Source organism: Oncorhynchus keta, chromosome 15 (assembly GCF_023373465.1).
Source record: "Oncorhynchus keta strain PuntledgeMale-10-30-2019 chromosome 15, Oket_V2, whole genome shotgun sequence".
Lineage (NCBI taxonomy): Eukaryota > Metazoa > Chordata > Actinopteri > Salmoniformes > Salmonidae > Oncorhynchus > Oncorhynchus keta.
This window is the reverse complement of record NC_068435.1, coordinates 25,178,440-25,190,887: the sequence shown is the minus strand read 5'-3', so window position 1 is coordinate 25,190,887 and position 12,448 is coordinate 25,178,440. Positions and strand designations below refer to the sequence as shown.

Below are 12,448 nucleotides of genomic sequence, written 5' to 3'. Positions count from 1 at the left end.
AGTCTTAGCTAAATCTGATCTGATTTAAAGTAACAATAAAGCTATGAATGACAGTTTTTGTGAGATAGCCACTGCCAATACATTTATAACTGGTGCATCACATTTATTGGATACAATCTTCAGTGATTTGTGTTTTTCCTGAAAGGCAACAAAAACTCCAATTATAGGGGCAGAGTTGAGGCGGAGCTACATTCTTCAGAGCCTCCAACCAGTTGCTGAGGGACGGACACGCCTCCCCTTCAAATAGGTACCTGTAAATTACTGCCTTTTGTTGGACAAACGGGCTCATCCGGATGCAGGCCTTGTGTTGGGTGGGCAGTATAAAAATAAAAAAATAGGGGAGGGGGGGGGTCTGGGTGATTTGTTGCTTTAGGCTACACAATATAAAACAATATTTGAATGTAGGAGATTGTGAAACCTCAAATTCTGCCTTGTGCTTTTACCATTAGGACCATAACATTTACATTCATTTTGGAACCTGACTATCTTCTTTGATCTAATTATTACCAAACCATTTGTAACTGACTGAAAACACAGTAAGCATTTAAAGATATCCTTGTTGAAGAAAACTAAAGGTATAAAGTGTGAAACAAGGGTCCCGACCCCTAGGCCCAACCCTTTCCCAGTGGAAATAAACGTCTCAATGGTTTTACTGGGGTCAGAACATTTATCACCTGGAACTAAAAAACAACAGGCAGGGAGGAGAAGCCTGGTCTGGGACACGAGATCGACAGACATCCCAACAATGCTGGTCCTCTGTCTGATGAATGAAAACCTAAACATATATATTTTTTTCTCAAAATTCAACTGTTAGGCAATCATGGCGTAAGAAGAAGTGTTGGTGTTTGACAATTTGATAAATGCTTTATCAATTCCAAACTAAATAGCAAACTAGAAGAGGAAGGGAAAGGAAAGCCAACAGGGTTATGGTAGTAGTTTCTTCCAAAACGTTTTATTGTTGCTGATATTCAAACAAGTTGCCACCAATGATTAATAGGTTACGTTGTATTAACATGTTGGTGTTACATAGTTCTTAACTAACTGCTTTGTAATTGCATAGTATTGGCCTGTGTCCCAAAATGGCTCCCTATACCCTACATAGGGCACTACTTTTGACCAGAGCGCTATGGGCCCTGGTCATAAGTAATGGACTCTATAGGGAAAATAGTTTTCTCCTCACCTGCCCTCCAAGGCTGCTCTCTCCCTCACGGTCGCCAGCAGCAGTTGGATCTCAGCTTTCAGCAGCTCCTTGATGGCAGGGGGGTCAGCCAGGGGGGAGTGAGGTGTCTTCAGCCTGTTGCCCGGTTTATGGTGCACCATCTGCCAAATCTGCTGCCACATAGTGACCTGGAAGTAGGAAACATACACATGGGATAGGACATCAGGAGACAACGCTGTGTAACTTTAGGCTTATAATGAGTGATGAGTCATTATGAATGATGAGATATCAGAAAGGCCTGTGAAATGTACATGACATTCAATTGAGACCCTGGCCCATCGAAATCTTATAATATAAGTGTTCTATTTAATCATGTCCCCTGGCCACTGTTGGGCATAGAACTACTGCATGTGTTTTTCAGTTGGCTGGTTTCCCCCAACAAGTTTGTACACTACTCTTTAAAAACACTACCTTCAGGCAAAAAACTATGAAAGGGGCTACTGCTGAAGAAGAAAAATGTGAATGTGTTATGAAACTGTAGCCAGAGAGAAGAAAAAAGTGGAAGTGTTATGAAACTGTAGCCAGAGAGAAGAATAAAAAAGTGGAAGTGTTATGAAACTGTAGCCAGCCAGAAGAATAAAAAAGTGGAAGTGTTATGAAACTGTAGCCAGACAGAAGAAGAAAAAAGTGGAAGTGTTATGAAACTGTAGCCAGCCAGAAGAAGAAAAAAGTGGAAGTGTTATGAAACTGTAGCCAGCCAGAAGAAGAAAAAAGTGGAAGTGTTATGAAACTGTAGCCAGAGAGAAGAAGAAAAAAGTGGAAGTGTTATGAAACTGTAGCCAGAGAGAAGAAGAAAAAAGTGGAAGTGTTATGAAACTGTAGCCAGACAACAACAACAACAAAAGAGGAAAGAGAAAAAGTCAAGCAAATATTCTGGCTGACAGCAGAGGCACAGTGTTGGTGAAGAAGTTTAAAGTCTGGAGTCCATTTGTTCTGCACCTGGTCCCTGACATTCAGTGTCTATGCTCCATGGAAAGGTCAGCTTCAAAGCCCCACTGCTGTCCAGAGGAGAACGTTTAAACACGGTTGTTCCCTGTGTCTTTCAATCTGGCTGTGCCCTCACATACGCACACACACACACACACACACACACACACACACACACACACACACACACACACACACACACACACACACACACACACACACACACACACACACACACACACACACACACACACACACACACACACACACACTACCACTATGTCTAGCTGAACTCCAGCCAGGCAGCCACACACTGCTTCCCATAAAGCCCCAGAAAGCCATTCTCTATGCAGGTGTTTATGGTGTGAGCCCCCTAGGATGCTAACAACAGTAACAAGCTGTTCATTGCTTAATTCATCTCCAAATGAAACCCATCAGATGACATGGGGAAGGAATTACAGTGTGGTTAACCTGAGTGGTTGACTCATTGCTGTTGTTGTAACTTCACAATTGAGATTGAAGATCTGAAATGTGAAACGTGATAAACATTTGAAATAGGCTAATCTAATAATACATTCTTCGTGCTTGCCATCCACAAAACAAACATTGACTGAATCCTATGCAATATCCAGTTGCACAGGCATTACTAATGTCCGGAGAATATATGATGAATATATGATACGCTGAGGGAAAGCATTCATTTACTACAGGGTAGAAAGCAACAACAACAAAGAATACTGAGGGAAATGTAAGGCTGGTTGAGTGAATAGGGCTCACATGCTTTTTTAAATAATAGAAGTCCTTCCTTCTCTACCTACATGTACAAATGACCAGGACTAACCTGTACCCCCGCACATTGACTCGGTACCGGTAGCCTCGTTATTGTTATTTTATTGTTACTTTTTACTTTAGTTTACTTAGTAAATATTTTCTTAACTCTATTTCTTGAACAGTGTTAGTTAAGGGCTTGTAAGCATGTGACAAATAAAATGTGATAACTAAAGAGTTTTGAACCAGTCGGCGCATAGAAATTATATCCTGTATATGCTCACAATGATCTTATCAACAAGGCCGGATTAATCCTCTTAACCCCTCGATTGGCCCCTGACGTGCTAAGCTAATTTGAGGGCCTGTGTCATTTTTCTTCTATTACACAACTATTCCTGGGGTCTCCATCATTAGATGTTTGTCCTGTAGAGTGTGACTGTATTTACACTACTGAACTGATCTAATATGGACATTTAAAACATTGCCCCTAGCAGAACATAACTGTAGGATGACATCACTGGGGAGAGTTAAGACTGGAGACCCAGACAGGAAATGGGTGGTTTCATACATATTTATTTTTCCTTTTTGAATATGAACCCTATATTATCTACTTCAATTGAAGTTACTCCTGCATTGCTAATGGGGTGGTAAATTCCCGAGCCAGCCTGGCATAATATTATGCAAATTACACATAACCTGTTGACCTGTTGTATGCTACTTGATAACATTTTCAGACGGAGTAGTTGGCTTCAGAATAAACAGTTTAAAGCAGTAGGTGGCCCGTGGGCCAAATACGTCCCGTGGGTGATTTTATTTGCCTCTACCCCCCTATATCTGTTTGGGATTGTTGCTGTTAATTTGCAGTGTACAAATTATTTATATCTATGTTCCGGCCCCCCAACCATCAGCTCAAGAAAAAAATTGGCCCACGGCTGAATGTAATTGGGGACCCCTGGTATGAAGAAAGTCTCGAGCCACAGTGTGAATGAGTTGTTTTGGAACAATCTGAGGACCTCGTCTTGAATGCATGCATAGCCTCACTTAACTAGAGCTCCTTGTGTTTTACACAACACCTCATTCTACATTGTGGAACCTATCTAAAGCTTTCATGTCTTGTTGTGATTACTTGCTGTAATTGTGGCATGTTCACAGTTTAATGTAATCTATTTAAAGTATTAATACATAGCATTTGCCAACTATATAATATTATCTAGTAGTTACTTCTATCTTGAGTTGTTAGGAGAGTTTATTGAGTCAAAGGAACTTGCTCAAGTGATTTCCAGTCCACCCTTATTGTTTTGGACAAATGTAATGTGTCAGCTATTGCTGATTGCTACCTAAAGACAGATATTGGAACAATGCAGGACCATGGTCAGTTATTCCTCCAACATGAACAGCACCCTTAAAGTGACAACCAGAAGTTGAAACAGTAACAATGCTCTCCCCACCAATGTTTCGGTAAAAAGCTGAGGGATGGGGATGGATTTATGTAACCACTCTCAAATTCAAATTCATAGACAGAGCTATGGATGCAAGGAGTGACCATCCATGATATCAAAAGTATAGATTTAACCATCTTTTCAAGCGATGCAGTTTTTGCTTACATTTACTTTGTTGGCAAACATTGGATTAAAACAAATATTCTGTGTTCTAGTGGGGTAGTTGAACTAGCTAAAGCCATATGAGGCATTTAATAATCAATGGATATAGCTAGCTATATCATTCATGTATAAGTTTAAAAATGTATGTAGCAACTGCTGATTGTCCCTTTAAAATGGCTTGGTCCTCACCTCAGTATGAATCTCTGTGTACATGTCAATCAAAGCATCTCCAAACAAGCCCCGGATGTCTGGGAGCTCTGGCGCCGGGACTTGCTCCACGATAACATTCCACACCGAGAGTGGACATTCGGATTCTTCCATGAAGACAACTAGGTGTTTAAACGGTCTAACTGAGGGGAGAATTGAAATTAGTCATTGACATATGTCTGGTCTAGAAGTCATTTGCTTCATAATAATAATAATTTGCCGGTTTTGCCTGCAGTAGCAGAAGTCTGCTCGTCGTGGGTCGTCTGTCTCATTTGGCTGCTGTAGATAGCTAAGTTAGTTATTAACGTTAGCTATCTAGTTAGTTGTTCGATAGCATATCGGTAACATTAATTTAATAATTTAATGCACATTATATTTGTGCTTAAATTTGACATTTTAAACCTTGAGAAAAATGTGAGCTCACCTGCTAGTTAGTAAATCAAAGACTAAATGTACCTTGTTGTTGCTTCCTGTATACAGTGTAAACATTCTTGTATCCAAGGAAGACATATCGCGAGATCAGTATCCCTCCACCTCTGCTTAGAATAAACTATTTCTGGTGTAAATAAACTGTTCAATAGTTTAATTTTGTCCCCTGGAAAATCCATGGGAACATTAGTTCAGCTTAATATTATAGTACAGTTTTATTGTTGTACTATTATTAGTGCATTAACCCGGTTGAATACAAACTCAAACCAGATGTATTTTCTAGAATAACCACACATTAATATCTTATTTCGTACAAAGGAACGATAACAAGAAGAGAGCAATGTTAGTTCATCTTATCTCGAAGGCAGTTCAAATATTGTGTCTAGCTAACGAATATCCGTAGCCATAGTTATTTATATAGAGGAAAACCCCTTCTCATCATTTTGACTATAGTGAGTAGGAGGTTATAGCTCACAGGCAATTTACTGGGGGGCGGACCAGAGTCGAAGCACTAAACTGGGTAGTCACGTGTAAACTGAAACTTAACCCCCGTAGAGGCGCAATAACTTCCCCTCTCTTTGCAAGTTTCAGCTTCGGATCTGTGCGAAACAGGCTGGGCAATCAAGAATATAGCCTCAATTGTAGGCTAGATGCACATCTGAAAATGTTATGACTATTTTATATTCTTCAACAATGTGGCAGAAACTGCTAAATGACCATGAACACTAAAGCACATTTTGTATTTTTTTAAATCCTGGACACTGGAACAAACACAATCTCTTTCGTCTTGTTTTGGATATTTTTTTGGTCATAAAAATGGTTTCAAATCAGCACTATTCGATGGGGGTTATGCATTCCGCGTTGTCTATACTGTTCTGTGTCCAGTTCGGTCTGTCTTTCTCTGTGGCTGGACATGAGAACACCTGTGATGCGAACGGCAGCGTCTACTATGTGGGAGAATGGTACTTTCTAGAATCGGACCACTGCACGCAGTGTGAATGCACCACAGAGGGGTCGTCTTGTGCACGGACGGAGTGTACCTCTTTGCCGGCCGCTTGCATCCATGTCAGCCACTATCCCACTGACTGCTGTCCAAGATGTGAGAAAATAGGCTGCGAGTACCGGGGAGTGGTGTACGAACTGGGACAAAACTTCCAGGTAGGCTACAGCAAGCATCCCCTACTTGGCACGATATGATCAAGTTAATATTTACCTGGAATGAATAAACATAATATGTATGTGATGTCATTTACTTCTCAAATGTCTATTGAGTTGACGAATATTGATTTTCCTCTTACTATAATAGGCGTTGTGCTACCTCCTGAAATCGTCTCTCCAAAGTCTCTCTGTGCGCAATTACGCATCAGCAATTTTGGATATATTTTTTTCAAAAGTAACGTATTTGATTCACTGTTAACATGTCTGTTAATATATAATTGCATAAGCGTCTTATGACTCAGAATAACTGACAAGCAGCACATTTAATTTTCTTTCTTTTCGGAAACATCTCTGGGCGTCGGACTGTTTCTGGCACTGTATGCAGATCAATTTTCGAATGTGGCTAAATTGCCCCGCCCTGTGGTTTGTTGTTGAACTACTAACTGCTATGAAATCTTGTTCTTTCAAGTTTCAAATCAAATCAAATGTTATTTGTCACATGCGCCGAATACACTCGGTGAATACTTTACCGTGAAATGCTTACTTACAAGCCCTTAACCAACAATGCAGTTCAAGAAATAGGGTTAAGAAAAATATTTACTAATAAACTAAAGTAAAAAATAAATACAAATAACACAATAAAATAATAACGAGGTTATATATAATGGGTACCGGTACCCCCTGTATATAGCCTCGTTTGACACAGTAGCAGCTGAAGCTTTTACTGACAGGGATTGTAACCGGTGAAGATACTGCCACATGGAGGCAGTATGATACTTTTGAATGCTACACTTACAGCAAGTCTATTGAAGTGTGACAGTGCATATGTAAATTGAGAGAACAGATATAGATACAAATCCCTCTTTTGATATTGAGGTTCTTCTGGAAGCTCATTGTAAATATTTGTAAATACTTTCCTTCGTAGTCCTCAACCGTACTATAGAATTAGTTTTTCAGTTATGTTTGCTGTTTGTTTTCTTCTTCTAATTTACATCTGTGTTACTTGTTTCTGATTATGGTGCTGTGCTTCTGATTACGCACCGCTTTGTTGTCTGTTCATGTAGTCAGCAGAGTCATTAGCCACAGTTCAACCCACTTGAAGAATAAATCTCAGCCCTCTGATTTGTTTCATTTGATTCAATGGATAGTGGAGACCAAAGCCAACCAAGCTAAGCAGTATTTTAAGACCCCCTAAGTCAATGAATTAGAATATGAAACAACTCTGGCAACAGAAAGCCACACAGAGAGATTGACTTGTGGCTCATTATCCTCTTGAGGAAGTTATTATATAGGCCTCTGACACAGTACTGGACGAGCTCGGAGACAATTAGCCCAGGGCCTGATAGAGTTTTCTTCTTCCATTTCATTTAACCCACCCTCTGTATCTGAACCTCAGATATGCTGACAAACAGTTTAAATGAACTGTATTCCATTAAGCATATACTACACATATATAAGCACATCTTAAACATGGCATTATGGTTATATGTCAGACTTCTCCTTTTCTATCTTGAAATGGGCTAAAGGCTAGCATCTGCACTAATGCTTATAGCTCAAGAAAATCAACATGCTGTCACAGTTACATTTGTCACAGTTAAACTGAAAGCACCTGCATAAGTCAATCTTATCGTTGTAGAATCAATCGATTGCCCTGTCTCTTTGAATTAGCACTTTTTTTTCTGTCCAACTGCTCATGTCTAACAGTGATATCTGCCAGTGGCAGTCTAAAGAACACTAGGAGGCCAATGTACTGTATGTGGTTGCATCCCAAATGTCACATCATTCCCCTTTGGGCTCTGGTCAAAAGTAGTGCACTATAAAGGGAATAGGGTGCCATTTGGGATGAAGCCTCTGTCTCTGACAGCCTGTGTTTTGTTCTGTGTGATTGGCAGCCCAACGAGTGCGAGCAGTGTACCTGTGACAGTGATGGCATCGCCCGCTGCCTGGTGGCAGACTGTGCTCCCCCGCCCTGCATCAACCCTATCTACACCAAAGGGAAGTGCTGCCCAGAGTGTCCAGAGGGTAAGTAAACTGACCTGTATACATCTATCTCATGGATGTTTATGACATAGAACCCCCTGCCATACTCAGCATAACCAACTTGTTAAAAAATCCTGGGGAAAACCCTGAGAAGTATTTCGTTCCATTCTATTCAAGCCAAAGGGAGATGAGAGAGGGCTAGAGACAGGAAAGATGATGTTCTGACTCCTCACATTCTCTATTCTCTTCATAATTTACCCCTTAGAGTGATGCATGCCGTTAGTTTTGTCACATTACTGTTGTCAGCACCATAAGCAACAATACATGAAGGTGATCATTTATCCAAACAAATGAAAGTAGAGGTAGTGGGGGGCAGAATTAGCGATATATGCATGAAGTAATCCGCTTCACGCACCATTATCAATGACTGATTCTCTCTCTCCAATTCTGCTGAGACACTCATTAGCTTTTAAAGGGAAGTTTATCGAGTTGGGAAAAAGCCAAATGAAGATGCATTCATTGTTTGAGTTTGGGTGGTCTATGACCGCATAATTAGGAGTATAGTGTTTTTTCAAACACAGTACTTCGGAGGTAATCAATATTTATTGTCTGATCATAAAAATACCCTCTCCTCTTTATGATAGAGGTGACCGTTTATCCTCATAGAAAGAGAAACGCATTGGAAAATATCACAACCATATAGCAAGTTAACAGAAATGATTGTGTGTGATTCCCCAGGGCCCAACTGCTATGTGGATTCAACCCGGAGCCAGGTGATTCCAGGACATGAACCACTGTGGGTGGACTCCTGCACCAAGTGCCGCTGTCACGACTCAGGTGACGCTGGCTACTGGGAGGGCAACCGCTTGGCCACCTGTTCCCGCGTACGCAACTGCACCCCTGGAGAGACTAGCCAGAAAAACTGATTAAGTAGGACCAGTCATTTGCCCCGGTATAGGGTGAAGTTGCCGCTAGACACAGATCTTGGGTCAGTTTTGAATTTACCCCCACTAATGGTTAATGTTAAGATTGGAGGAGGGGAAGCTGATCCTAGAACTGTACCTAGAGGAAGCTTTTCCCTAGAGCGATTTGCCCCTGAATGCTTGGTGGTTATCAGCAGGACGGTTAGAGTGTTGGGCTAGTAACTTAAAGATCGCTGGTTCGAAATACCCAAAAGAACCGGTCGATGTACCCTTGAGCAAGGCACTTATCCCTCATTTTCTCCATAGGCACCATACTACTATAGCTGACCCTGTAAAACAACACATTTCACTGCACTTATCCGGTGCATGTGGCAATAAAATATATTTTTACATTTGTACTGACATGTACTGTAGCATGTATCACAAACACTTCTACAGCAGAAAAATCCAACTGTAACTACTATGTGAATGTATTGTTCGCTCCTATTCCAAAGAGACTGGAGTTGTTTTGCTGGCATTATATTGCAATATTCATGTTCATGTATTATCAATCAATGAACATGTCAAGAGGCAGTTCACTCTCAAATCGAAGTTTGCCTGAGGTTTTCAGACTTAAAAAGTGGTCTAATGTCAAGATGAGTACACGTCTCACACCATCTGCTGTCAAGATCCAACAATCAGCCTCAAACTCAAATATTTCCTATTCATTTAAGATGGAAGCCTTTATCTGTTAGGGACCATCTCATGAATCTCTTCTTGATATTAGACCACTTTTGAGATCTGAAAACACATCCGCATAACTTTGATTTTGGCGTGAACTATCTTTTTAACATTCCTCGCCCAAAACATTTCCTAATATAGCTGAAGGAGAGGGGCAGTTTGACCCAACTGAGCCTGAAGACCTCTGCTTTCGTGTGTGTACTCTAAACAAGGATTACGCAGGTGAAGTAGCCACATATTTCTACACTAGTACAAATGTTTCGATGTGGTGTAGATGATAGAGACTATCCTACATTTTGGGATGTTATACTTCTCTAGTAGTGTTATTGGAAAATTTTGACCAACTTCGATGGATATTAATTGAGGTATACCGTCTCCATCTTATTTGAATTGGTCATGAATGGAACATTAAATATATGAAAATAATTGAGAGGCTCTGAAAGCTAAAGGCTAGTGTAAGCAACATTACATTTTTTGAATGAATGCTATAGGTTTGTAAACTATAAGCAACTCACTATCAGAATGTCTGAGATTCTGTTCACTCTCTTCCTTTACGGCCGTTCTTAAGGGACCATTGCATGAAAACCATTAAAAGGCAAGAAACCGTTCATCTTGTGTATGTTGTTGTGTAGCATATTGGTCTATGCTGGCATGGATAGGATGCCAACATCCAAGCTTTGTCATTTCAGGCAAGGCTCTCATTATACTTCTCTAGTCGACTCTCCTAATACCGTGTCTCTTGATTATGTTATTGAAGATGTTGTATGTTGTTTATCTTTTATCCATACCTTTAGAAACTCCCTCCATCTTTCATTAAAAAAAAACGATGTAAACTAACAGTAAGTGAAAACAAAGTGTCCTTGTATGTCCATTAACTATACTGTTCACTACAGTGTGCTGCCATTGTTGTGTAGAAGGATGTTTATTTATTACACACTGGATGTCTTGTCACTAAGAGGATGCCAGCGGTTCATTGTTCAATTTCCCCAAATCCCTCTCGTCGACAGTTTGGGGACAGCGCTCGCCCCTCAACAATAACTGTTAGGTTTTCTGTTGAAATGATGGTTGGGGTAGATTTATCTCTGAGACAGTATGAACATAATTTAACACTGCCGAGAAATGATCCTTTCTTTGTAATGCATCCACTGATGCATTTATTTGTCACATACACATGGTTAGCAGATGTTAATGCGAGTGGAGCAAAATGCTTGTGCTTCTAGTTCCGACCATGCGGTAATATCTAACAAGTAATCTAACAATTTCACAACAACTACCTTATACACGTGTTACGGAATAAATAAGAATATGTACATATAATTATATGGAGGAGCGATGGCCAAACGGCATAGGCAAGATGCAGTAGATGGTATAGAGTACCGTATATACATATGAGATGAGTAATGTAGGGTATGTAAACATTATATAAAGTGGCATTGTTTAAAGTGACTAATGATACATTTATTACATACATTATTTTATTATCAAAGTGGCTAGAGATTTGAGACAGTATGTTGACAGCAGCCACTCAATGTTAGTGATGGCTGTTTAACAGTCTGATGGCCTTGAGATAGAAGCTGTTTTTCAATCTCTCGGTCCCCGCTTTGATGCACCTGTACTGACCTCGCCTTCTGGATGATAGCGGGGTGAACAGGCAGTGGATCGGGTTGTTGCTGTCCTTGATGATCTTTTTGGCCTTCCTGTGACATCTTGTGGTGTATTTGTCCTGGAGGGCAGGTAGTTTGCCCCCGGTGATGCGTTGTGCAGACCTCACTACCCTCTGGAGAGCCTTACGGTTGTGAGCGGAGCAGTTGCCGTACCAGGCGGTGAAACAGCCCGACAGGATGCTCTCAATTGTGCATCTGTAAGAGTTTGGGAGTATTTTTGGTAACAAGCCAAATTTCTTCAGCCTCCTGAGGTTCTTCACCACGCTGTCTGTGTGGGTGGACCATTTCAGTTTGTCCGTGAGGAACTTAAAACTTTCCACCTCCTCCACTACTGTCCTGTCGATGTGGATAGGGGGTGCTCCCTCTGCTGTTTCCCGAAGTTCACAATCATCTCCTTTGTTTTGTTGACGTTGAGTGTGAGGTTATTTTCCTGACACCACACTCCGAGGGCCCTCACCTCCTCCCTGTAGGCCGTCTCGTCATTGTTGGTAATCAAGCCTACCACTATAATGTAGTCTGCAAACTTGATGATTGAGTTGGAGGCGTGCATGGACACGCAGTCATGAGTGAATAGGGAGTACAGGAGAGGGCTGAGAATGCACCCTTGTGGGGCCCCAGTGTTGAGGATCAGCGGGGTGGAGATGATGTTTCCTACCCTTACCACCTGGGGGCGGCCCGTCAGAAAGTCCATGACCCAGTTGCACAGGGTGGGATCGAGACCCAGGGTCTCGAGCTTAATGACGAGTTTGGAGGGTACTACGGTGTTAAATGCTAAGCTGAAATCGATGAATAGTATTCTTACATAGATATTCCTCTTGTCCAAATTCGGTTAGGGCAGTGTGCAGTGTGATG

At 41.0% G+C, this 12,448-nt stretch overlaps 2 protein-coding genes across 2 annotated transcripts in view; one reads left to right on the top strand and one right to left on the bottom strand.

The window, feature by feature from the left end:
- Nucleotides 1–5,488, bottom strand: part of LOC118394656 (uncharacterized) — a 20,011-nt gene extending 14,523 nt beyond the window's left edge. The window contains exons 1-2 of the mRNA XM_035788091.2: nt 4,705–5,488; nt 1,181–1,347 (exon numbers count right to left, since the gene is read on the bottom strand). Of these exons, the coding sequence (XP_035643984.1) occupies nt 1,181–1,347; nt 4,705–4,836 (299 nt within the window). The 5' untranslated portion in view covers nt 4,837–5,488. The remainder of the gene's footprint in view (nt 1–1,180; nt 1,348–4,704) is intronic.
- A 245-nt stretch (nt 5,489–5,733) lies between these two features.
- LOC118394657 (von Willebrand factor C domain-containing protein 2-like) lies at nt 5,734–10,540 on the top strand. The gene is made up of 3 exons (XM_035788092.2): nt 5,734–6,309; nt 8,202–8,331; nt 9,028–10,540. The coding sequence occupies exons 1-3, from the start codon at nt 5,968–5,970 to the stop codon at nt 9,213–9,215; spliced, it is 660 nt and encodes a 219-aa protein (XP_035643985.1). The 5' UTR covers nt 5,734–5,967; the 3' UTR covers nt 9,216–10,540.
- The last annotated feature ends 1,908 nt before the right edge of the window (nt 10,541–12,448 follow it).